Genomic DNA, 27,815 nt, shown 5'->3' with positions numbered 1-27,815 from the left:
TGAACTGCTTTGGCATTGGAGGCAGTCCAGAGAAGGTTCACTAGGTTGATCCTAGGTAAGCAGGGATTTTCTTATGGAGGAAAGATTGACTGCAAGTTGGGCCTGTACTCTTCGGAATTTAGAAGATTGAGAGGCGACTTTGTTGAGACATACCAGATTCTCAGGGGGCTTGAAGGCTCAATACTGAGAGAATGTTTCCCCCACTTGTAGGAGAGTCTAGGACAAGAGGACATATTCTCAGAATAAATGATCGCCCATTTAAGCCAGAGATGAGGAGGAATTTCTTCACTCAGAGGGTAGCGAATTTATACCACAGAGGGCTGTAGAGGCTGCGTTGTTAAGTATGTTCAAAGCTGAGTAGACAGATTTTTAATCAGTAAGGGAATCAAGGATCATGTGGATAAGGCAGGAAAGTGGAGTTGAAGATTATATCAAATCAGTCATGATCTGACTGAATGGTGGAGCAGACTCAAGAGGCCTCATGGCCTGCTGCTGTTCCTACATCTTACGGTTTTGGTCAGTTGAAAACTGACTTTGTACCTCATTGGAAACAACTTGAGCCGTGTGTCTCTGTTGAAAATGGAAAGAGTGTTCCATTTCCCAGTGCCAGCATTCCTTCTTAAACACAGACTTGGCCAAAAGAGTGGAGAGAATGAGCGAAGGCCAAAGATAACAAGTGAGACAGAGAATCTGAGAGAAATGGAGTGAGGAAATGAAGAACAGAATGGGTGGACAGGTTGGCAGGGCAATGCTGTATGACCTTGCTAGACAAGCCCTTTTCATATAGAATACAAAATTGTGGGCTAAAAGAAAGGTTTGTATACTCACCGTCATCATATCACAGAAACAATTCGAGGGAGATTCACAATCAATTGCTTTGAAGTTTGTTGCTTAGACAAAGGAGGCAGCCATTTGACACACGGTATGATCCTGCCAACCACGTGAAGATGAGTAATCAATCAATCTGTTTTTATTAAATGGTTGTGGATGAGGGAGGAATATTAGATGGGGCACTGGGAATCGCAGAATGTAGCAACACAGAATGAGGTCAATCAGAGCATGGTGTGTGTGTGTGTGTGTGTGTGTGTGTGTGTGTGTGTGTGTGTGTGTGTGTGTGTGTGTGTGTGTGTGTGTGTGTGTGTGCCAGCTCTTTTGGAAGACACATTCAAGTAATCACACGCCCCTGCCCTTTCCTCATCACTTGCTATTTTCTTTTCCCTTTTCAAGTAGATATCTAACCACTGAATCCACCTCTATGACCCTTTCAGGCAGTGTCAGATCAGAACATACTGCATGAAAACATTCTCATTTCCCCCCTGGTTCTTTAGTCTTGTATTTTGTGTTTATGGTTGAGCCTTTTGTCAGCAGGGAATCAGTTTCTCGCTACTCATTCTTCCCAAAGCCTTTCATAATTCTGAACACAGCAAAATTTTGACTTGTTCGTTGGGTAGCACAGTGGCATGGTGGTTAGCACTGCTCAAAGCAGGAGGGACCTGGGTTCGATTCCCGGCTTGGGTCACTCTCTGCTTAGAGTCTGCATCTTCTCCCTGTGTCTGCGTGGGTTTCCTCTGGTTTCCTTCTACAGTCCAAGACACATGTTAGTTATCTACATTGGTCATGCTAAATTCTCACTCAGTGTACCCAAACAGGTGCTGGAGTGTGGTGACTAGGGGATTTTCACAGTAACATCATTGCAGTATTAATGTAAGCCTGTTTGTGACACAAACAAATCAACTTAAGTTGTACATCAGGAAATTTGATGAGTACACAACGCATGTTGACAGCATGTTAATCAGGTGCTGCAATGTTCAAGCAGGATAAGTGATGCATTGCACCCACAAAAACAGCCTCTGTATGCACCCAGATCACTAACAGTCTGCCTCACAAAGGACAGGAAGGCTTTGCAGTTTCGATGACTATCATTGTAACTTTCCGGGTTCCAAGGTGCGTCTAATCTGAGTTCTGCAGGCTCTCAGCGCTCAGGATGGAAGGAGAACAGGGAAGGGGTTTTGCAGGTTGAAGATGAGCAAACCATGGCAGCAACCCAAGTAGCACTGGCAGTCATTTGGGAAGAGCCACTTCACCATTCTCCCCTGATGGTGGGCAATGGAGGAGATTTAAGATGCAGGGGGGAAAAAATGTAGCTTTCTTCCACTTTTCCCTCCTTCTTTCCTGCAGGCACTGATTCTTGCTGAGATTTCTTTTTATTTATGGGATGTGGGCGTCACTGGCTAGGCCAGCGTTTATTACCCATTCCACTTATCCTTGAGGAGGTGGTAGTGAGCTGCCTTTATGAACTGTTGCAGTACCTGAGATTTTGGTATACCCAGAGTGCTGTTAGGGAGTGAGTTCCAGGACTTTGACCCAGTGACAGTGAAGGAATGGTAATATGTTTCCAAGTCAGGATGATGAGTGGCTTGAGGGCAACCTCAAGGTGATGGTATTCCCATGTATCTGCTGCTCTTATCTTTCTAGCTGGTAATGATTGTGGGTTTAGAACGTGTTTCTTAAGGAATCTTGGTGAGTTCCTGCAGTGCATCTTGGAGGTGATAGAAACAGTTGCCATTTTTTGTCGGTGATGGAGGAAGTGAATTTTTATGGAAGGGGTAGCGATCAAACTGGCTGCTTTGTCTTGGATGGTGTCAAGCCTCTTGAGTGTTCTTGGAGCTGCACTCATCCAGGCAAGAGGAGACTATTTCACCACACTCCTGACTTGTGCCTTGTAGATGGCAGACAGGCTTTGGGGAGTTAAGAGGCAAGTTACTCACGGCAGGGTTTCTAGCATTTGACTTGCTCTTGTAGCCACAGTAGTTATATGGCTAGTCTGGTTAAGTTTCTGGTTAATGGTAACTCCCAGGATGTTGATAATGGAGGATTAAGCCATGGTGACATCATTGAATATCAAGGGATATGGTTAGATCCTCTCGTGTTGGAGATGCAGATTCACCCAGCGTTAGAGGCACCAGATACCTCATTGTAACGGTCTTTTTTCAAGTATAAGACTGAATGCTAAATATTGAAAGTTCTGCGCAACAATAGCGGTGACTTTGGCTAACTGCTATCTGTTCCTTGCTAATGGTCACATATCCTACCCAGGTAGGGCTATTTGATGGCACTGAGGGATGGAGCTTGGATGAATATTCTCTTTCCTGGACCATGGGGTTCTGAACTCAGTTCTGGAACAATTATGCTTTCTCAAATAATAGCAGCTTGGCCCCAATCAGGAATCAACCCCAATATTCATAAGTAATATACTTCATTTACTTATTTACATCATATGAATTGGACTGCTATTTAATAGGTATTCCCCAATTATTTCACGCAGTTTTCTTTAAGTCACAGGTATGACATTCAACATATTTTTTTCAGCAGAAGCTAAATAATAAATATCATTCTTTTGTCATGCTTTGTCGTTGTTAAAAAGGAGTGAAGTTATAGAAATGCCATACGCATGTGGTATAGCAAATATTGGGCAGTATTGTTATTTACTGAATGACTTCAGTGGGACATCACTCCAGACAGATATTCTTTTCAAATCTTCAAATCACAAGCAACATTGAAAAGTCAGAGGACTAAAAATAAACAAGGGCAAAAAAGAAAGTAACACAGAACTGACCCGATGATCCATCATCGTTAGAAGCCAACGGGAAGCAGAAACCAAAAGCAGTAAAAAGATAAGGCCATTAGCCTCGATGTGTTCAATTGATCCCCTCAGGGAGGTGGGTCGATCGATGAAAAGGATGACCTTGCTCAGTCCAATGATCATCTTCACCTGAGTTCTTTTGTCTATAGGGAGGTCTTGGCTATTATTTCATAGAATCATAGAATCCCTATGGTGCAGAAGGAGGCCAGTTGGTCCATCAAGCCTGCACTGACAGCAATGCCACCCAGTAACCCCATGTATTTACCCTGCTAATCCCCCTGACACAAAGGAACAATTTAGCAGGGCCAATCCACCTGACACACACATCTTTGGACTGTGGGAGGAAACCGGAGCACCCAGAGGAAACCCACACAGGCACGATAAGAATGTGCAAACTCCACACTGACAGTGACCCGAGGCCAGAATTGAACCCGGGCCCCTGGCATTGTGAGGCAGCAACGCTATCCACTTGCCATTGTGCTGCCCAAACCATGACAATACTATGGTTCAGACGAGGAGGTAGGCTCCGAGTCTGCCTTGGCTGAAATGAGGATCGAACCCTTTGCAATAGCACTCATCTAATCTGCATACTAGTTGTCTAGTCAACTGAGCTAACTGCTTTTCCTTCACTTCTTACCAATTATTATATTCTAACTGTACCTATTCACCTTTTCACCCTTTATTCCTTCTCTCTTCAGACTTGAAACTAATTGTCTCTTATAACATGATATATTGATAAAGCTTTCTTAATATAATAAAGCATCCCAAGATACTTCAGAGGACACATTAATGAAACAAAGTATGGCACCAAGCCATGTGAGGAGACATAGAGTCGCATGAGCAAAAGTTTGGTCAAAGAGATAGTTTTAAGGATTGTCTTATAGCAGCAAACTGAAGTAGGGGGGTGAGGATAGGGAGGGAATTCCAGGGCTTAGGACAGAGGCAACTGACAGCATGGATTAAAACTGAGGATGCCTACGAAGCTGGAAATATGATAGTACAACATTTCATATTTAGGCAACTGTGATGTTAAAGGAGACGAGAGAGACAAAGAAACAGAGGGACAAGGCCACAGGAGGATCTAAAAACAGGAAGGGCATTTTGAAATCAAGGCATTGCTTATCCAGGAGCCAATGCAGGTAAGAGTAAAGGATTGTGTGATGAACAGGACTTGGTATGAATTAAGATATAAGGCAGTAGATTTTGGATGATCTCAAGTTTAATGATGGTAGGATATGGGAGATCAGCCAGCATTGTAATAGTTGAGCCTGGAAGGCATGAATCATCTGTCTGTAAAACTTAAAGGTCTCTTAACAATTGGATGTTAAAGCTTTGCCTGACTTCCCTGACTAGCGAGACTAAATAATCTGGGTCTGTATTCCTGGGAGTTTAGAAGAGTGAGGGGCGACCTTATTCAAACACATAAGATCCTGAGGGTGCTTAACAGGGTAGATGCCGAGATGCTTTCACTAGTGAAGAGTTTTGAACAAGAGTTTGGCTACAAGATAAAGGCCAGATCATTTGAAACTGAGGTGCATGGAAATTACTTCTCGCAGTGGGCAGTGTATCTCAAGAATTCTCTGCCCCAAAGGATAGTGGAGGCTGGATCATTAAGGGGGGGATTTTTCCCATCTCGCCTGCCACATGATGCACAGTGGGCAAGGCGGGGCAGACCATGTAAAGGTCTGTTGACTTCAGATGGGATTCTCCAGTTTTGGGGCAGTGTGGCTGGAAAATCCCATCCTAGAAGTATTTAAAGTGGAGGTGGATAAATATTTGATAGATCAAGGAATAGAGGGCTCTGGGGAAAAGGAGTTGAGGCTGGCATAGATCAGCTAGGATTGTATTGAATGGTGGGGCAGGCTTGAAGGAGCTGGTGGCCTACTCCTGCTTCTATTTCTTGTGATCTTGTGTTCCCATCTTCCTCACATGTAATTTAAGTGTTAGGTTTTTGAAACACAGAAGAAGAATTTCTCTGGGCGAAAAATGTAGGTCTTTGTTCTAATCTTGAAAATTCCAGTTTGGTAGCCCCCAATAACATCTCTTTTCCACCTCAACATTTCCTCATAATTTTAATTCTTGAGGTTTGGAATTACCTTTGTTGTTACCTTGACTGTTTTAAACATGTAAATACACAAAGAATGTTGCAATGCTCTGGACGGTTCTTGAATGGTTGAAATATTCATCGGAGACAACTAACACAGGATGCACAAATGCGAGAGGACATAGCAAATAGGGATCTCTAATTATGGAAACGTAAGGATAGGGGAGGGATCGTGGGTGGGAAAATGGAGGTGGGATTAAACAAGTAATCCTGTAAAGCACAAATAAGATGATACTAAAACAGAACTGGCCCTAGGAATATAGATAGGGTCCCCGAGCAACCAGACTTGGTGTGCAATATTGCAAGTGACTTTGACAGAGTAACGAGGGGACAGTGCTTCCATTGACAGCAGGCTCAGTAAAGGGAGGACACAGATTCAAGGTGATTAACCAAAGAACCAGTGGGGGGGAGGGTGCATTATTGTGATCTGGAAGACCATGCCTGAAAGGGCAGATTCAACATAAACTTCTAAAAAAAGGAAATTGGATAAACTCTTAAAAAGATTGTGAGGCTAAGGGGGACGAGAAGAGTTGCAGTAATTGTGAGAGAGTGACATGCAGCTCCGCGATCAGAAGCAATATGGAAGACTACTGTGAAAGCAAAATACTGTAGATGCCGGTAATCTGAACTAAAAACAAAAAAATGCTAGAAATCTCAGCAGGTCAGGCAGCGCTTGTGGAAGAAACGGGGTTAATGGGTGGGATTCTACAGCCTCGCTCCAGTGAGACTGGAAATTCTAGCCTGGGCACAACGAATATTCACCCGCTCCGATTCTGTGGCAGATGGGGCGGTAGAATTTCAACGAGTGCTCAGCTCAGTGACCCTTCATCAGATCTGAAGACTAATATTTATTTGCAGAATTTCCAGGCATTGCCTCCACTCATGGCAATCCCTGCCTCCACAAAACTTATAAGGGGGAACAAAGGATTTGTCAAACCAACAGGTGCCCTGACTTTAACCTTGGGGAGCGTCAGTCTAACTGTGCATCACACACTAGCAAAGTGGGTGCAACTTGGACAAGATGGTGCCGGAATGAGGAGGCTTCTTGTGAGCTATCCGCAGCATACCCTTCAACTCCATCTTTTACTCCCATTCTATGCTCTTAAAATTGAATTCCAAATCCTTTAAACTTTGGAATAATGCTCTTTATATAAAGTTGGTCTTTCTCTTCACCCTATATGTAGCTGCAGCACTGTATTCTGCACCATATCCTTTCATTCTCTCCTATGTATTCTATGAATGGTATGCTTTCTCACAGCATAGAAGACTACAAAAAATAGAATCCCTACAGTGCACAAGGAGGCCATTCGGCCCATCAAGTCTGCACTGACCACAATCCCACCCATGTCCTATCCCCATAACCCCATGCATTTATCCTAGCTCGTCCCTCGAGGCTAAGGGGCAAATTTAGTATGGCCAATCCACTTAACCCACAAATCTTTGGAGTGTGGGAGGAAACCGGAACACCCGTAGAAAACACACGCAGACACAGAGAAAGCATGCAAACTCCACACAGACAGTGATCCAAGCTGGGAATCAAACCCAAGTCCCTGGTGCTGTGAGGCAGCAGTGCTAACCACTGTGACACCGTGCTGCCCTTTGTCTGTATAATGCACAAGAAACAATACTTTTCACTCTCTCCCATCTCTCTATCCCTCTATCACTCTGTATGTGACAATACTAAACCAAATCAAATTTGGCTGTGACTGCATTGCAAATGTTCATACAAGAAGAATGTAAAGGTAAAATCGGCAAATAGTAAAACTTGTCAGAAGCTCATTAACTGTTGCTTAACTCCTGCAAATATTTACCAATTTCTTTACCACTGCATTAACCTGTATAGCCCATTCTTAAAGTGCTGATTGTAAATATGATTTATCTGCAGAAAAGGTTGTTGGAACAATATTCCATAGGGCATAGAATCTATTTGAAGAAAACTTGGATAAATAGTTGAGGCAGAATAAAATGTAAAACTGTACCAGGGTCAGCACACCAGTGTAATTAGTTATTTCAGAAACAAACCAACACAAATATATCAAGCTAAATATCTTTGCTGTAGATTTCCATCATACAAAGATCAACTAAAAGACCGTGTTGAAAGCTTGTTAACTGCGAGTTAATGCTTGTGAAATTTTTGTTGGCAGCTTCTCACATTGAAACATATATCATTTCAACAAAGAAATTATTCTAAATTTAGAATCTCTCCACCTACTATTAAAGTACGAATGGAAATTAGTCTGAGCAGGTTCCAGTCGTGTCTAGTTTCAACGAACAAAGGAATTGGCATTTACGTAGCATCTTTCATTGGGTGGCACAGTGGTTAGCACTGCTGCTTCACAGCGTCAAGGACCCAGGTTCAATTCCGGCCTCGGGTCACTGTCTGTGTGGAGTTTGTACATTCTCCTCCTGAATGCGTGGGTTTCCTCTAGGTGCTTTGGTTTCCTCCCACAGTCCAAAGATGTGCGGATTAGGTTGATTGGCCATGCTAAATTGACCCTAGTGTCAGGGGGATTAGCATGGGAAAATATGGGGTTACGGGGATAGAGCCTGGGTGGGATTGTTGTCAGTGCAGACTCAATGGGCTGAATGGCCTCCTTCTGCACTGTAGGGATTCTATGATCCATAACATCCAAGGCAGTTTACAGAGAATTAAATATATTGCAAGTACAGTTAGTGTTGCAGTGTAGTGAATCACAACTATCCATTTGTGCACAGCAACATCACTCAAACAGCAATGTGATAATGATCAGATAATCTGTTTCAGCGATATTGAATAATGCAGTGGGATCTTTTAACGTCCAATCGAGAGGTTAGGCAGGGCCTCGGTTTAACATCTCATCTGAAAGATTGTGTTACTGACAGTGTGCATTCCGTCAGTTCCGCACTGATGTGTCAACCTAGTGTATGTGCTCGAGTCTCTGGATTGGGACTTGAAACATTCTGACTCAGAGCCATGCCTGGCATTTGTACAACATTTACCTTTTCTTGCCATGCCAGAGCTCAATGATTCAAGGCCATGGCAGTCCATGGCAGGGGGGGAGCACAGTGGCACAGTGGTTAGCACTGCTGCCTCACCAGGGACCCAGGTTTGAATCCCGGCTTGGGTCACTGTCTGTATGGAGCTCTCCCCGCGTGAGTTTCCTCCGGGTGCTCCGGTTTCCTCCCACAATTCAAAGATGTGCGGGTTAGGTGAATTGGCCATGCTAAACTGACCCTTCGTGTCGGGGGGATTAGCTAGCATAAATACATGGGGTTATGGGGCAAGGACCTGGGTGGGATTGTGGTTGGTGTAGACTCGATGGATTGAATAGCCTCCTTCTGCACTGTAGGGATTCTATGATTCCTCAGCTCTCCCATGCCACACTATCACTCAGTGACCGTACTATTCAAGCCCAGCATGGCATACCTCAGCAATTCCATGACTTGGCAGCGCTGAGACAGAAAAAAATCTCTGCTGACCATCCACAAACAGGAAGGAGTGAAATTGTGCCTGATAACTTAACTGTAATTTAATTTATTTTCTTGCTGGAGTCATTTTATAAATGTTCATGAATCCCAGAAAATAACTTTTACAATAAAATTAACTACTTTCCGTACTGGGACCATGAATGAAAGCTGAGAACATCAAATATTTTTAAATTGAATGCATTGCCACCCATTGACTCTGTCTGCACTTCCCACTGCCTTGGCAAAGCAGCCAGCGTATTGAAGGACCCCACATACACCCTGGACATTCCCTTTTCCACTTTCTTCCATCGGGAGAAAGATACAAAAGTCTGAGGTAATTTACCAACCGGCAGCTTCTTCCCTGCTGCCATCAGACCTTTGAATGGACCTACCACACATTAAGTTGATCTTTCTCTACACCCCTAGCTATGATAGTAACACTACAATCTGCATCCTCTCCTTTTCTTCTCTATGAACAGTATGCCTTGTCTGTATAGTGCGCAAGAAACAATACTTTTCCCTGTAACTGAATAGATGTGACAATAATAAATCAAATTAAAAGAAAATGGGAAATAAATGCTCATTTCAAAAAAAGTCATTCATATCTTCAGCCTTGAAACTGTAGTGCATCTGACCTAACACAATAACCACCCACATTTTTGCATTCTTTGAAAGATACCCATTATTGAAATAAACATATTTATGAGAAAGCTTTAATAATCTTGGTTGCAGATAGTACAAGAATAAAGAACTAATCTGCTGCCATGCCTTATAAAATTATGGAGCTTGGCTTAGTTAGTTACACTCTTGCTCTGGTCAAAAGGTCATGGGGTTAACTCCCATTCCCAGGATCTGGGCACATAATGGAGACTGATACTCTAGAGCAGTACTAAAGGAGTGCTGCACTGTCAGAGGTGGTGACCACCAAATAAAAACCTCAACTGACATCCTATTTTTAAAGAGTTTATTTATTAGTCACAAGTAAGGCTGCAATTAATTCAATTAATGCTGCAATGAAGTTATTGTGAAATTCCCCTAGTTGCCAAACTCCGCACCTGTTTGGGTCAATGCACCTAACCAGCACGTCTTTCAGACTGTGAAAGGAAACCCACGCAGACATGGGGAAAGCGTGCAAACTCCACACATTGACCCAAGCTTTTGTCGAGCCTGGGTCCCTGGCGCTGTGAGGCAGCAGTGCTAACCACTGTGCCCCCTTGCCACCTATCTGTTTGTTCACATGGTTTCCTTGTATGGTATAGATCCCCTAGCATTACTATAAAAAGAGGAAGGAGGTCAGTATTCTTTAAACCAGTGTCACAAACACAGAAGAACCTATCTCTCATCTTATAGCCAACTTCAAGTGTGGAAAATGGCCACCATGTCTATTCACAGAATAGCAGTCGCTGCATTTTGAATACGTCATTGTGTTAAGTACTTTGAGTTGTATTTGAGAGATGCCATTGCTATGTCATACACCCATACAATGGCTGCAGCACAGAAGACCATCTGAACCCTCACAACCACGCCAGCATTCTGAAAGTGATTCAGTTTGTTTCCACTGCCCTATTCTTTCCCTGTCGCCTAGTAATAAAGATGCAAATATTTTATGTTTGTGCACATTTAAAATTCCTGAACAAATAAATGATTCAAATCAGAAAGAAGTTCAAATGAGGTGGGAGAAATGTGAAGTTGCTGACGTCTATCTCCAAATAAATTTGTAGGATTGACCCAGGAAGATATCCCTCATGGAACAACTTGTCTTCATTTCCTTTTTGCCCCATTGAATTATTTTAATTAATTTCACCAGAATAATTCCTGGGTAGCAAGTGGGGAAGATTTCTTGGCCCTGATTTTACCGGCCCTCATGGAACGGCGCAATCTTATGAGCCTCAGACAGGCGTGCCGGTAAAATTCTGGCTCTTCTGGCCACTACACATTGGGAAACCTTAAACCCACGCTTTATAATTGTGTTTGCAATTTTACCACACAAATGCAACACTCCCCAACATATCAATCTTTTTGTTGTAATAACAGCAAAAATAGCCATTGACTTACCAAGACAGGAAATCCAGTCAAAAAGTCGTAGATAAAAACTATTCCACTGATCAGGTAAGTTATCTGGAGAGAGGTTTTCAATGGTTCCGAGCCATCGATGGATGATCTCCTGTTACCCTGCGCATCTTCCACCACTATTGTGGGTACATTGAACTTGTTCTTATTGGCGTTGTTCCCGGCCTGGATGGTGAAAGTTTGAAAGAGGGCGATGCCAATGCATACCACCCCCATCACTACACTCCCACTAATCAACAGCAGGAAGCAGACCCCAAAACCAAGGCCTATCTCCGTGACAATGAAGCGACAGTCCTTGGCATAGAAACGTTCTGTGGTGTCATGCCAGCCTACAGCGGGCAGCGTAGACAGGATAAAGGATACCATCCAGATCCCCATCACTGTGTGCACAGCTTGCTTCTTGGTGTTACTCAACCTGGAACAGTTAATAAAAACAGTTACACATCAACCCCATTCCAAATGCAGATTAACCACCACTCACAATGTACTGCCCAGTCATTGTTACTGAATAATGCTCAATAACACCATTTTTTAGGCGCTACATATAAAAGGATTGTATTGCATAGAAGTTACAGGCCATTCAGCCCATCAGATCTATATATGCCTGTGTTTATTAACTTCTGCCCACCCCAATAAACCTACATGTGTTGTCCATGTTTAATAACAGTGGGTAAAGTAAAAGTCAATTACAGACAGAACAGAGAAATAACATGGAATGCAAACAGGGCCTTCAATCCTGCTTCTCCCACAGAACACATTAAATTTATCATAATCCCTCCTATACTCATTTAAATCCCTGGCCTGAAGTAATGCAAAGCATCTTATTCCCCCTGCTAAACAGATAGATCAAACAACAGATCAAAATGCCTATTTGCATCCCACATCTGCAGAGGAAGAAAGAGATAGGGAATCTGATGAATTGGTGTAGAGGCAATAATGTCTCCCTCAATGTCAACAAAATGAAGGAGATAGTCATCGACTTCAGGAAGTGTAGTGGAAGGCATGTCCCTGTCTACATCAATGGGACGAAGTAGAAATGGTCAAGAGCTTCAACTTTTTAGGTGTCCACATAACCAATGACCATGTGGACACTATAGCTAAGAAGGCCCACCAATGCCTCTACTTTCTCAGGAGACTAAGGAAATTTGGCATGTTCGCTATAACTCTTGCCAACTTCTACCGTAGAAAGCATCCTTTCTGGTTATGTCACAGTTTGGTATGGCTTCTGCTATGTCAAGAAACTAAAAAGGATCGTGAATGAAGCCCAGTCCATCACTCAAACTAGTCTCCCATCCATTGATACTATCTATACTTCCTGCTGCCTTGGTAAAGCAGACAGCATAATCAAGGATCCCACGCACCCCAGACATTCCCTCTTCCACCTTCTTTCAAAGAACAAAGAAAATCATAGCACAGGAACAAGCCTGCACCAACCAAGCTGCCCGATTGAACTAAAACCCCTTAATCTTCAGGGGACCATATCTCCTTGTTCCCTTCCGATTCATATATTTGTCAAGGTGCCCCCTAAAAGTCACTATCATATCTGCTTCCACTACCTCCCCCGGCAGCGAGTCCCATGCTACCACCATCCTCTGTGTAAAAATCTTGCCTCGTCCATCTCCTTTAAACCTTACCCCTCGCACTGTAAACCTACGTACCCTAGTGATTGACTCTTCCACCCTGGGAAGAAACTTCTGACTATCCACTTTGTCCAGGCCCCTCAATCTTGTAGCCTTCTATCAGGTTACCCCCTCAACCACCGTCATTCCAATGAGAACAAATCAAGTTCCATTGGGAAAAAGATACAAAAATCTGAGATCATGTACCAGACTGACTCAGAAACAACTATTTCCCTGCTGCCATCAGGCTTTTGAATGGACCTTCCTCACATTAATTTGATCTTTCTCTACACCCTGGTTATGACTGTAACACTACATTCTGTACTCTCTCCTTTCCTTCTCTATGTATGGAATGCTTTGTCTGTATAGCGCAAGAAACACCACTTTTCACTGTATATTAATACATGTGACAATAATAAATCAAATCAAATCAAATCATACCATGGTTACAAAGTCTGCACCAGTCCAAGGAGAAGACTTCACACCAGTAATTAGGAAGGGCAATAAATAAATAAAAACAACAGCCCAGCAACAAATAAGTAACAGACTGTGGACCATCTGTTTGATGTTTCTCGAAGGAGTTAAGCAAAGGGAAAGAGTGCAATACTGGAAAGTAAATGTTGTGGATGGCAGGGGAAGAGAATCACAGATCATCAGGAGGGAGGTGAGGCAAAGCTTGCCCAACAGAAGCCTTCCAGACCAAAAACACCACCTGGCATTTATTAGCACCTTTAATGGAGAAAAATGACCCAAAGCACTTCACTGGAACAGATCAGATAAAATACTGATAATGAACCAAAGTTAGGAGTCATCAGACCAGGGATCAAATGTCTGGTCAAAGAGGTGGGTTTTCAAAAAGACCAGACCAGAGGAGAGTGATCGAGACCAAAAGAGAAAACGCTGGAAAATCTCAGCAGGTCTGGCAGCATATGTAAGGAGAGAAAAGAGCTGATGTTTCGAGTCCAAATGACCCTTTGTTAAAGCGGGGGAGAGACCAAGAATTGTAGGGAGGGAATACCAGAGTTCAGACGGCTGATCTGGGGCAAGTGCAGCCAGAACTGGAGAATTCTTGGATGATGACAGGGCTGGACGAGGTGACAGGTATAATGAGGATTGAGGCCATGGAGGGATTTGAACAGGAGGATGAGGATTTTTAACCGGAGCATTCATGTGCTGGATGCCAATTTAAGTCCACAGTACAGGAAAGATGAACGTGACTTGCCATGTGCTGGGGTATGGGCAGTAAAGGGCTGGATAAGTTCATGATTTCAGAGCCTGCAGAGCAACAGAATATTCCAATCTGGAGGTAACATGAACATAGATGATGGCGTCAGCATATGGTTTGGGGCAGCACGATGGCACCGTGGTTAGTACCGCTGCCTCACAGCTCCATGGACCCAGGTTCAATTCTGGCCTCGGGTCACTGTCTGTGTGGAGTTTGCCCATTATGCCCACATCTGTGTGGGTTTCCTGCAGCTGCTCCGGTTTCCTCTCAGAGTCCAAAGGTGTGCGGGTTAGGTTGATTGGACATGCTAAATTGATCCTCGTGTCAGGGGATTAGCAGGGTTACGGGAATAGGGCCTGGGTAGTATTGTGGTCAATGTAGACTCGATGGGCCAAATCCCTTCTGCGCTGTAGGGATTCTAGGATAACCTGAGGGAGGAGCTATGTTATGGACGAGGAATTAGGCTGTCTTAACACTGGAGAAGGTTTCAGGTTTGGAAGCTCAGCACAAGGTCAGATAGGAAACCACGTTTGAGACCAGTGTAGTTCAGCCTGCGAGAAGAATGGAATTAGTGGGGAGGGAGGGAACAGAGCTCGTGGTGGAGGGTGATGACATTGAATGGATTTGATCTTCTCAATATTTAACTGTAGACAATCACATTTCATCCAGGATTAGCTTTTGAGTTTGAATTGTAACAACCTGAAGTTTTTTTAAATTTATTAGTGTCACAAATAGCCTTGCATTAACACTGTAAGAAGTCTCACAACACCAGGTTAAAGTCCAACAGGGTTTATTTGGTATCAGGAGCTTTCAGAGTGCTGCTCCTTCATCAGGTGATCAGGTGGCAAAGGAGAAGTGCTCCAAAAGTTCGTGACCTGGTGTTGTGAGACTTCTTACTGTGCCCATCTCAGTCCAACACTGGCAGCTCCACACCATGGCTACACTAACACTGTAATGAAGTTACTGTGAAAATCCCCTAGCCCGGTGCCTGTTCAGGTACACTGAGGGAGAATTTAGCATGGCCATTGCACCTAACCAACACATCTTTCAGACTGTGGGAGGAAACCAGAGCACCAGGAGGAAACCCACGCAGACACGGGGAGAACATGCAGACTCCGCACAGACAGTGGCCCAAGTAGGAATTGATCTTGCGTCCCTGGCGCTGTAAGGCAGCAGTGCTAACCACTGTGCCACCATGTCACCCCAAAGATAGTAGAGGAAAGGAGACAGATGGGTTGCAAGTAGGCAGCCTACCTTTAAAACTTCAGAGAGCTTGCTATTGAGGCCAGGGAAGAAGGGTTGAAATAGATGGCTGGTACTTGGAAAATCTTTGCAATCCAGGGTGATTCTGTAGTAGTGAACAGTTTGGCAGTGAGAGCAGGGTCTGATAGGTTTTGATGCTCTTAAGCCAGAAGTGGCACTCAAGTGGTAAATTGTGCATGTTCAAGTCTGCGCCGCCTGACCTTCAGAGAGAAGAGACTGGAGTCTTCCAACTCCAGGAATGGAAGCAAGGAAGAGTTTCACTGAGGAAAGAGCTATAAATGGAGGTGAAGGTGAAATTGGTGAATCCAGAAGTCTGATGAATTCTGCCACACAGGAAGCCCCAGCAGATTGGTGTTTGCCAAGATCAGGGGAGCCACCTTCCTGGATCCCCTGGGCCCACTGAAAGCATTTGCACTTCCCTTTCTCCACATTGTATTTCCTCATTTACCCTGTCCCAAGCCTTTTGAACTCAGTCCCCACCACCTCGCAGAGATCTGGATGTCCGTGGGATGCTGGGCACGTTGGGGCTGCCTGCAGACTCAGCACTGGCCATCCATGGGTGGCACAGTGGTTAGCACTGCTGCCTGACAGCACCAGGGACTTGGGTTCCATTCCCAGTTTGGATCATTATCTGCGTGGAGTCTGTATGTTCTCCTCATGTCTGTGTGGGTTTCCTGTGGGTGCTCTGGTTTCCTCCCACAGTCCGAAAGACATGCTGGTTAGGTGCATTGGCCATGGTAAATACTCCCTCGGTGTACCCAAACAGGGGCTGGAGTGTGCCGACTAGGGGATTTTCACAGTAACTTCATTGCAGTGTTAAAGTAAGCCTACTTGTGACCCTAATAAATGAACTTTAAAAAAGATCCCACACTGAAGCATTCAAACCCAGAAATGGAATGATATAAGAGGAGCTTATTATTCACAGATAGCTGTGTTAATGTAAGCCTACTTGTGACACTAATAAATAAACAAACAAATTATTTAAACAGTAGCTTTCTGTGACAGGACCTGAGAAAGGAGCAGAGGTCCCAACTTAAAGCAATCAACATTGCTCATGATGTTAAATCGCTTCAGGGCAGCGGCAATTGCGGGTGGGCTGCTCCTGATATTTCAGCTGGAAAGAGGGAGCTGGGGGGAGAGCAAGGACTGCGGCGTTCTGTAAAATCCAATCCTCGGGAGGTATGGCCAATTCATTCAGACAAGTAGCCAGTGAAATGATAGCCAGACAAGGAATTGTAGCCGAAAGAGGAACAGAGACATTCAGCGAACAAAATGCAGACAAGTACTTGGTAGCGAGTTTCAGGTTCCTAATGAGGTTCATATTTAGATACACAAAAACCTGTTTAATAATTATTTTTCTCTTCTAAGTGTTGGCCTAGTCCCTGCAGAAAAGTCTTCAATTTTGAAAATAAAATTAACTTTATACTCGCCTTGCTCTCCTGGGTTTAGCATTTCAAGAAACTGACTTAATGATTCACTACTACTGTGCCCCAGGGTCTGAATTAAATATTCATCAATAGCTCCTCCCAACCAAACAGAATTGAGTCACGCTCCCCGTTCAATTATTCATAGGCTAGTTTAGCATCTTAAATAAGGGTGTGTTAGATCTCAGCTGCTAATGAGCAGAAGCGTTGTTGCTCAGATATAAACTAACTTGAGGGAAGCAACCCCATCAATGGGACAAGTGCTACGATCTGATGAGGGCGTTAACACAATGAGATGGCATTGGGAAGGGAATTTTTTGCCATGAAGGGTGAGTTGGATTGCCAGCCCCTAGTGGACGTTTTTCCAGAGGCCTCCCTCCCACCTCCACTGTCCTTGCAAGCTCGACTAGCCTTCCCTTCTTCCACATCCCCACCTTCTCCACCGTTTCTACAAATAGCAAACAAAAGTTTTAAAAGAATGAAAAAAGATCACATCGATCTTATAAAGTCTCTAATTGTTTTTCCCCTGGGTTTGGAAGTCTGAGGTTTATAAGATTGTTATGTTCCTTTAAAATTAAGAGAGAATGAAGGGGATATGTTGGCACGGTGGCACAGTAGTTAGCATCACTGCCTCACAGCCTGTCTGTTAATGTGATCCTGGTGGGAAAACTGTAGGAATGGAACACGCTCTGCCCAAGCCCAATAGAAAGGAAAGAGGCGCTCGCTCCCACTGATTGCCCCTTGATTAAGGGAAAGCCTCGGGCAACTTTTGAACCTTGTTTCAATGTAGATTTGTTGCATTAATTAAACACAAATAGTCTATGAAACATTGTGCTGTTTACTGCTTGCAGAGTTATCTGACTGGAACCTCACTTGTGACAAAGAGAACATAACGATCAGGTTGAGTCTGCAATCTGCCAGTAAAGAGACATAGAATTTGGCCACACACATTACGGCTTAGCACAAACAAAAATAAATGCTTGGTCGCTATGGAAACAGGTTGCACCCACAACACTGCCACAGATGAAGCACAAAGCTAGGCTGAAAGCAAAAGTTGTTCCCCGCAGTGAAGTTAAGTACCCACCTCTGGGGATATTTTGATAATTAGAACCAACCAAATTGAATAGGCTTAAAAGAACAAGGCCCTTTAATCTATTTTAATCCCTTCCTTTCCACAGCACATGCCCTACCATCTTCCCATTGCAGCTGGAACATCCACTTACACACTGACTGCAACTTCAATGAGGATCTTTTCCAAATGGTGATGCTCCCACAGCACCACACCGGAGAATTAATATAGTTAATGTAAGACTACTAGTGACACAAATAAATAAACTTTAGGGCGGCACGGTGGCACTGAGGTTAGTACTGCTGCCTCACAGCACCAGGGGCCCAGATTCAATTCCTTTCTTAGATCACTGCCTGTATGGACTCTGCACATTCTCCCCGTGTCTGCGTGGGTTTCCTCCAGGTGCTCCAGTTTCCTCCCACAGTCCAAAAGACTTGCTGATTAGGTGCGATGGCCATGCTAAATTCTCCCTCAGTGTACCCGAACAGACACTGGAATGTGGCGACTCGGGGATTTTCACAGTAACTTCATTGCAGTGTTAAAGTAAGCCTACTTGTGACCCTAATAAATAAACTTTAAAAAAGATTCCACACTGAAGCATTCAAACCCAGAAATGGAATGATATAAGAGGAGCTTATTATTCACAGATAGCTGTGTACAGTCACTGCAGATATTTTTTGTACAGTTAAAAGAATGGGATAGAAATTCTGATTGAGCTGCTTGTTTTTCTGTCCATTCACTTTACTGGGCTGGCAAACGCAGGATTGGTATTTGAATTATAAACATCGGAAAACAGCCAATAAATTGGAGAAGTTAGATATACAGAATGTAGTCTGCCGGTCTAATAATAGCCCATGTATTTAAGAGGAAATTAGATTTTTTTAAAAATTCATTTGTGGAACATGGGCGTCACTGGTTGGCCAGCACTGGATGACATGGTGGCACAGCGGTTAGCACTGCTGCCTCACAGCGCCAGAGACCCAGGTTCAATTCCGGCCTCGGGTCAGTGTCTGTGTGGAGTTTGAATGTTCTCCCCGTGTCTGCGTGGGTTTCCTCTGGGCGCTCCGCTTTCCTCCCACACTCCAAAGATGTGCAGGTTAGGTTGATTGGCCATGCTAAATTGACCCTAATGTCAGGGAGATCAGCAGGGTAAATGAGAGTAACGGGAATAAGGCCTCGGTAGGATTGTGGTCAGGACAGACTCGATGGGCCGAATGGATTCCTTCAGTACTTAGGGATTCTATGGATTTATTGCCAATCCCTGATTGCCCTTTGAACTGAGAGTCTTCCTTGGCCATTTCAGAGGGCATTCAAGAATCAACCACATTGCTGTGGCTCTGTGTAGGCCAGATCAGGTAGGGATGCAGATTTCCTTCCCATATGGGCATTAGTGAACCAGATGGGTTTTTCCGACAATCAACAATGGTTTCATTGTCATGAGTAGATTCTCAACTCCAGATGCTTTTTTTTAAATTGAATTCTTTTGAAAGGAAGAAGGTAAAAGTTATACTTTGTTTAAAGCAAATTACTGCGGATGCAGGAATCTGAAACAAAAACAGAAAATGCTGGAAAATCTCAGCAGGTCTAACAGCATCTGTGGAAAGAGAATAGAGGCAACATTCTGAGTCTGGATGTTCACATTTGGCTGTGATACAGCGCTGTGGAGTTTCTTCACTGCTAGTACTGCCTTGGGTCAAGAAGGCCGATCACCATCACCTTCTCGAAGGAAACTGGAGATGGGTCAATAGATACTGGTCTTTGCGAGTGACACAATAACCCCAAAATGAATTTAAACAAAAAAACACCAATTTGATGTTCGCAAAATATCGTGGAATCTGGAAGAAGAGAATGGCGGCGGAAGCCAGGCCTGCTGAGATTTTCCAGCATTCTCTGTTCTAGTTAAGATTTAATGTAGATTGGCCAGTGCAATATTTGTATTAAAAATGTACAAGGGGACCACACTGAAATTCCTATAATGTTACGATATTTATACTTATGTAGCATTCAAGATCAAATCATGAGGGGTCTGGTCAGAGCCGACAGGGAGAAACTGTTCCCACTGGTGAAAGGATGAAGATAGAGAGGGCACAAAAAGTAATTGACAAGTGAAGGAAAAATAACCTGAGGAAGATCTTTTTCATGCAGCGAATGGTTGAAGTCTGGTATGTCCTGCCAGAAAGTGCAGGGCAGGCAGGTTTCAGCTGAAGTATTCAGAAGGGTATTGAGCTGTTATCTGAAAAGGAAGAATCTGCAGGATTATGGGGAGAAGACCGGAGACTGATGGTAGGTGAATTGTTCATATGGGAAGCTAGTGCAAACATGACGGGCTGAATGGCCATCCATGCTTTACCAATTCTGTGACTCCCTGTCAACTCTGACCAGACCCCTCATGATTTTGCCTTCTTTTCTCCAAGGAAAACAGCCTCAACTTCTCCAACTTTATGAACTGGAGGCACAGTGGTCAGCACTGCTGCCTCACAGCACTAGGGATCCAGGTTCGATTCCCAGCTTGGGTTATGTCTGTGTGGAATTTGCACATCTCCCTGTGTCTGTGTGCATTTCCTCCGGGTGCTGTGGTTTCCTCCCACAGTCCAAAGATGTGTGGGTTAGGTGGATTGGCCATGCTAAATTGTCCCTTACTGTCAGGGGGACTAGCTAGCATAAATGCATGGGGTTATGGGGATAGGGCCATGGTGGGATTGTGAATGGTGTAGACTTGATGGGCTGAATGGCCTCCTTCTGCTTTGCAGGATTCTATGATTCTTATACGTGGAATTATTCATAGGAATCTTTTCTGCACTTTTTCCAATGCCTTCACACCTTTTTAAATTTTTTATTCCATTCTTAAAGTTACAAAGCCAATGCTCAGAATGGACTGGGCAAACTCAAACCCATTGCTTGCTTGCTCTAAAAACCAAATTCAAAATCCAACTGAATCCAATTCCAGGTCCCCACAAGGGAGACAAACAAGATCCACGTTGACAAGATAGGGCATTGCACCCCATCTTGGGCTTGAACTGACTGACGCTTGATCTTAGCCATAAGGCCTGACATCAGTCGCTAAGTGCGCTCTCCGGAACTGGGTGCAATGCTTCAACTGAGGCCAAACTAGTGTCTGAGACAAGTTTAACATGACCTCCCTGTTCAGTTTGTGGGTTGTAAGACCAAAAGTGTGGAATGCCAGCAACCAGGGAGGTGCCTTGAAAAAGCATCAACTGGCACCTTCCAATACCCCCGCTATGTCAGCAAGAAGGTCTACAGATGCCCCACCCAATATAAGTGTGGCACAACAGACCATTTTAACGTGGGCTGCAGATCCAGGAAATCTGTGCTGACAAAACAGAGAGAAATCTACTCAAGAAATTCAAGGTACTGACAGCTAGGAAATCACCTTCATTAGAAGAAATAAAGAGAAATAAAGGACAAGACTGGCATCCTAACATTGAAGTCAACTGGCATCCTACTGAATTCAGATTGGACACGGAGTCTCAATTTTATCAGATAGAGTTTTATGACTGAACAAAATAGCAACCTTTCTCTATTCAACTCCAAGGTCCAGGAGGAATCCAGCTAAATGTTAAAGGTCAGCTTGATGCAACACTAAAGAACAAAGAGAGGGACGTTTCTGAAACATTATACATTATTCAGAATCAAGGGCACTCTTTGTTGAGACGAAAGGCCTGTATATTTCTGAACTCGCTCTTTAAAGTTGGTGAGGTCAACAAACAAGAGGGAAAAAATCCTTCACTGAGGAAGTTGAAGGCTTCGCGACCAAAACAGAGCAGAAGTTGTCAGAACTTTTGAGGCTCGAAAGCAAGGCTGGAGAGCAGACATACTGCCTGCATGGATGGCCACAGTACATTCCAAGCAACCCTGTCTTGGGACAATACTTTGAACGACATCACCACATTAATGTTGTAGATGGGGCGGCACGATGACACAGTGGTCAGTACCTCACAGCGCCAAGGGTCCGGGTTCGATTCCCAGCTTGGGTCACTGTCTGTGTGCAGTCTGCACATTCTCCCTGTTTTTGCGTGGGTTTCCTCCGGGTGCTCCAATTTCCTCCCTGAGTCCAAAGATGTGCAGATTAGGTTGATTGGCTATGCTAAATTGCCACAGGAGGGCCAGTAGGGTAAATAGATGGGGTTATGGGGATAGGGCCTAGGTGGGATTGTGGTCAGTGGAGACTTGATGGTCCGAATGGCCTCCTTCTGCATTGTAGGGATTCTATGGTCTCCTGGTATGTGATAAACGATTGGCGGTACCATGAACTCTCTGCCTGGAAGCCCTCCAAAGATTCACTATGGACATCTTGCTATCAGCAAGTGTTCAGCCAGGGCACAACAGTCTATATGATAGCCAGATATTTCGCGCACCACTGAAGAGATGGTCTCTGACTGGGTCACCTATGCCATTCACAGAAAGAGCAGAAGACCCACTTCTGCCCTCCTCCTTCCCACCCAGGCCTCAGGATTGTCTGGCGAGTGCTTGTTTGTATTCAAAGAGATAGTATTTCTCACAGTGGTAAGTTATTCCCACTGGGTAGAGGTACAATAGCAATATGGCTTCACCCCAAAGCCGATATTACCTTCTTGAAGATGTTCTCCACATTCTCCACAGCTTTCCGGAGATTGTTGTCTCTGATAACAGACCACAATTTGCCAATGAATGTTTCCAATCCTTTACAGCATCATCTGGATTTGCTCACATCACGAGTTTACAAAGTAAACTCAGTCTAACGAGGGGGCTGAGCAAGGAGTACATGCTGTCAAAGACTTACTAACAAAGAATGACAACATTGAACAGATTAACCCGCCACACTGTTGTAGAATGGATTTGCCCTGTGCTACAGGCTACAGGCCTAGAACCCAACTTCCTTTCCTTCCTCACACGTAGATAGACAAGGTCATGGTGGAAGACCATGATCAGGTTACAAAAAGGGAAGAAATATACCTGTACTTTTAACCAAAGACTTGGGCCTCACATCCTTCTAACTCTGTAGAGAAGCTACAGCAACCAAGATTGTATCTAGCGCAGATGTAGCTGGGCATCATTCAAAGGAACTGCCCTGATTTATATGGAAACCATGGGCTCATATCCTCATCCTCAGAAGAACATCATAAAATCCATACAGTGCAGAAGGAGACCATTTGGCCCATCAAGTCTGACAGAACGTTTTACCCAGGCCATCTCCCCCACCCTATCCCTATAACTTCACACGTTTCCCATGGCTAATTCATCTAACCTCACATCTACTAGGGGGCAATTTACCATGGCCAATCTACCTAACCTGCACATCTTTGGGTTGTGGGAGAAAATTGGAGCACCCGGAGGAAATCCACGCAGACACGGGGAGAACTTGTAAACTCCATACAGACTGCCATCCATGGCTGAAATTGAACCTGGGTCTGCGGCACTGTGAGGCAGCAGTGCTGCACACTATGCCATTGTGCTACCCCAACCGAATTCAGAAGCATCACATATGAGGAAACCAGGTGTAACACCCTCGCCCCAAGGCACTGAGTTTGGAGCCAATGAATTTCCAACCACCCAGAAGGAATTTTACTCTCATTTAGGAAGATTGGTGAAACCGCCAAGGAGACTATTCCTATAAGAGCAGAGACTTTGTGGGGAAGTGTAGGAGGATGTGCATATAATTATTTGGGGGTAAAGACTCGGTGGGGGGGAGGAAATGTAAAGTATTAACTAATAACAGCTATTGAGAATGTGCAGAAGGAACTACATCATAGCAATGTCGCTCAGTGAGAAAGTAAATAAGAAACACCTTAGAGAGGATCTATGGTTATTGATGTTCAGTAACTTTGTAAATAGTTTACATCACAATGGCACAGTGGTAAGCACTGCTGGTTCACAGCGCCAAGGACTTGGGTTCAATTCCCAGCTTGGGTCACTGTCTGTGTGGAGTTTGCATGTTCTCTCCGTGTCTGTGTGGGTTTCCTCTGGGTGCTCCGGTTTCCTCCCACACTCCAAAGATGTGCGGGTTAGGTGCTTTGGCCATCCTAAATTGCCCCTTAGTGTCCTGGGATGCGTAGGTTAGAAGGATCAGTGGGGTAAATATGTGGGATTACGGGGATAGGGCCTGAGTGGGATTGTTGTCGGTGTGCAGGCTCAATGGGCTGACTGGCCTCTTTCTGCACTGTAGGGATTCTATTTTGAATAGAAGGCCAAAGCCTCCAGCAAGATCTGTTCCAGAGTAAGAAACCGCAGAACCCTGATACAAATCTAGGAAAACAGACTTTCTACTTTCTCTTTTATTCCATGAGCTTTAACTTTGCTCACAAGTCTGTCATGTGGCATTGTTATCAAGGGGTTTCTGGACATCCATGCACAACACATCAACAGTATTGCCCTCATCAATCCTCTCTATTCTTCAACGAATACATAGAAATGTCTCAAAATGTTTACCTAGTGATTTACTCTTTCTATTCCTATTTAAGTAAATCTGAGGTCTAACTCTAAGGCAGAATTTCCATTCCTGCTCCTGGGCCAGATGTTTGGCTCTCTATCCAATCGTTCTGACCTCTTGTGTCTTACTGATCCAATCCACACAAATGCAGGAACAGGGGAATCTGTTCCCCCAATATTGAGATATCCTCTCCAACCATTCAGACCTTGTTCCTGTTCCAATCTGAAATCAATCTCATAGAATCCTAACAGTGCAGAAGGAGGCCATTCAGCCCATTGAATCTGCACCGACAACAATCTCACGCAGGCCCCATCCTAGCAGCTCCACACATTTACCCCACTAATCCCTCTAATCTACGCATCCAGGGATATTAAGGGGCAATTTAGCATGCCAATGCATCTAACCTGCGCATCTATGTGATACTGGTTAGCACTGCTGCCTCACAGCACCAGGGACCCAGGTTCGATTCCCAACTTGGGTCACTGTCTGTGCGGAGTTTGCACGTTCTCTCTGTGGGTTCCCTCTGGGTGCTCCGAATTCCTCCCACAGTCCACAGATGTGTGGGTTAGGCTAACTGACCGTGCTAAATTGTCCCTAGTGTCAGGCAAGGTAAATGAGGGTTACAGGAATAGGGCCTGGGTGGTATTGTGATCAGTGTAGACTCAATGGGCCGAATGGCCTCCTTCCGTAGGGATTCTGTGAACTTTGGAGTGTGGGAGGAAAGCGGGGTACCAGGAAGAAATCCATGCAGACACGGGGAGAATGTGCTAACTTCACACAGACAGTGATCCAATCCGGGAATCGAACCTAAGTCCCTGGAGCTATGAGGCAGCAGTGCTAACCACTGTGCTACCATGCCATGGTGAATCTAAACTGGCAGCATCACAATTTGGAAAGTCGTCTGATTGCATTTGGGATCTGTTAGGAAGAGATTGAATTTTAGAATCTCAACAAATTTCCTTGCCCTTTAATAGAGGAATTTTGTGCTCATCATCAAATATAGATGTGTGCCAGCTACAGTCTCCCATTTATCCCACTTTCTAGCTGTGCATCTTGGGAAATGGTGCAGAAACAACCGGAAATGCCCAGAAACATTCCCTACAAGCAATGCATTGATCCCCACTGGAAGTGCTAAATGGCAGAATTAACACTTTACTCCGATTCCAAATTATGAAAAGCTATGCCCTTAGCTCTTGAGCCGTACTGATTTTTTTTTAATGAATTGGATGAACTTTCTTTCTAAAATCTCTTTAAATGCATACAGGTCTTGTCCTGTTTAGGAACAGGAACAGACCATTCAGCCCTTCAAACCTGTTCCATCATTCATTTAGATTGTGGCTTTGCTACAGTCTGTACTCGAGTGATATGCGAGTCCAGCACGCAGTGTTCCATTTTGATATCCCAGATTGGTGTATCAGTGCTGAAGAGAGAAGTACATCCAAAAACCAGAATGAGAACCCGAGCCTCAATGGGTTTCAGATGTCCCAGGGACCAGGAGGAAATGTGCATGTGCGGCACATTCCAGGAACACGGAAGCGGGATTGTAGGCAAAGGAACACACGGAGAAGCTGAAGCCATGAGAAAGCCCATTAGCCACATTGCTGAGTGCCATTTGATTGGATCCAGCTCCTTACCTGTAATTGACGGGCCACCGTACCATCCACATGCGGTGATAGGACAGCGAGGTCACGGAGAAGCACGTCACCAGCGTCAGAGTGTAGAAAGTGGAAACAAACACTTTGCACAGCCCCTCGTTCCATTCATAGTCCGAGTGTTGCCTCCGGAGTTGGATGACGGAGTACATCGTGATGGGGATACCCACGTTAAGAATGTGTGTCCCAGCTAGCGTGCAGATGAGGAATTCCAGCGGTTTCCATTTCTTTTGCTTGGCGCTGACGCTCAGGATTCCCCAGGTGTTGGCCAACAGCGAGACGCCCGAGCAGATTAGCCAAGCCAACGCGTTGTTGTACAAGCTCTGCTCGTCTGTGTTCTCACTCATGGCGGATCGTGGAGCTCCCATCGCATGGGACCTGTAGCAGATTGTGTGCAAGTGTGTGAGCGAGCAAAGGCATCCTAGGATTGAATCTGTTCCAGCGAGAAGGTAGTCAGTGAAGCCTCGAGCCCCTTCATCCCCCACGGAGGAATATTGCACAGACACGATACCTCATCATCACCTGCAGATTAAAAACATGTATTACATATTACATATTACATAAGCGTTAAATGGCAGAACAGGCTTGAGGGGCTGAATGGCCCTAGTCCTGTTCCTCTGAACTTCTCTCAAAGACATAAGATATCATCTGATACTGTACTAAACCGGAAGGTCCCACACTGGTCCCCCAGTCTGCGCTGATTTAGCCAATAGCAGTGGGAGATCTACAACTAGCCTCAGTGTCCCTGGAGGACAGAGAGTGTCATTGGCCACCCCTAATTGCTGACTGACTCCTCCCACCTCTCACCACACTTATCTTGTGTGTCTGTATGTGAACATGTCTGTGTGCAATGTGCGCATATCTGTCTGTGTGCCTGCAACTGTGTGCGCCAGTGTGTACATATGCTGGTGTGTGCACGTGCACGCACACCCATGTATTTGTGTCTATGTGTGTGTGTCTGTGTGCACATGTGTCTGGGAGTGCACACGCATAGTGTATGTGTGATTGTGAGCCATGTGTTAAAACAGGAATGTGTCTCAACTTTGATACTCTGTGGTCAAATAGAATGTTGATATTTGGCAGATCGGTTCAATGCTGAGGAACAGCCACTTGGGAATGACTATACGGAGCTTGGGAGTCAGTGTACAGAGTTTGGGAATGAGTGAACGGAGCTTGGGAATCAGTGTACGGAGCTTGGGAATCAGTGTACGGAGCTTGGAAATGGGTGTACGGAGCTTGGAAATGAGTGTACGGAGATTGGGAATCAGTGTACTGAAATTGCAAATCAGTGTACCGAGATTGGGAATATATATACAGAGCTTGGGAATCAGTGTATGGAGGATATTCTCTGACCCAGTGGAATCATATTCAATTGAGGAAAACAGAAGTGGCAATTGCACAGTGCGTTATCAGAAATGTTGTCAAAGGCTTACATCAACTGATTACTTTGAAGGTAATTATTGTTATTAGATAAATTTGCAAATGACTTGTGCACAGCAAGATGTCACAATTAGATGAATGAATCTGTTTGTTGGTGGTGTGAATTGGATGAGGAATTCTGCTCTGACACTGAGTGAATTCCCAGCTCTCCTTCATCTCTCCCTGACAATCCTAACCCTTCCTATCCTGTGTCTAGGGGAACTTTACCAGACAGTCTTAGAGAGACAGGATTTTGGACCAATACTTGCTTCAAACTCATTCCTGGTCTATCTTTCCACTTTTGGGATTGGAGTGTATAATTACTGGGGAAGGATGGGGTAGGGGCTGGAGCAAGAACTCTATACATCAGAGGCACCCATGTCATTGGCCCTCAACAGGGCCCTGTATAGGAGCTGGAGGTCAAGTTGGTCAGACACATTCCCCCGCCCCTCC

At 44.5% G+C, this 27,815-nt stretch overlaps 1 protein-coding gene across 1 annotated transcript in view; it reads right to left on the bottom strand.

Moving 5' to 3' along the window:
- The window catches only part of gpr153 (G protein-coupled receptor 153), a 102,804-nt gene that overhangs the window by 26,255 nt on the left and 48,734 nt on the right, over positions 1-27,815 (bottom strand). The window contains exons 3-4 of the mRNA XM_080215030.1: positions 25,926-26,465; positions 11,250-11,679 (exon numbers count right to left, since the gene is read on the bottom strand). Coding sequence (XP_080071156.1) covers positions 11,250-11,679; positions 25,926-26,311 — 816 coding nt within the window. The 5' untranslated portion in view covers positions 26,312-26,465. The remainder of the gene's footprint in view (positions 1-11,249; positions 11,680-25,925; positions 26,466-27,815) is intronic.

The sequence above is a fragment of the Carcharhinus amblyrhynchos genome, chromosome 30, assembly GCF_965287045.1.
Source record: "Carcharhinus amblyrhynchos chromosome 30, sCarAmb.v2.hapA, whole genome shotgun sequence".
NCBI lineage: Eukaryota > Metazoa > Chordata > Chondrichthyes > Carcharhiniformes > Carcharhinidae > Carcharhinus > Carcharhinus amblyrhynchos.
Note: the sequence above shows the minus strand (reverse complement) of the source record. Positions and strands in the feature narration are given on the sequence as shown.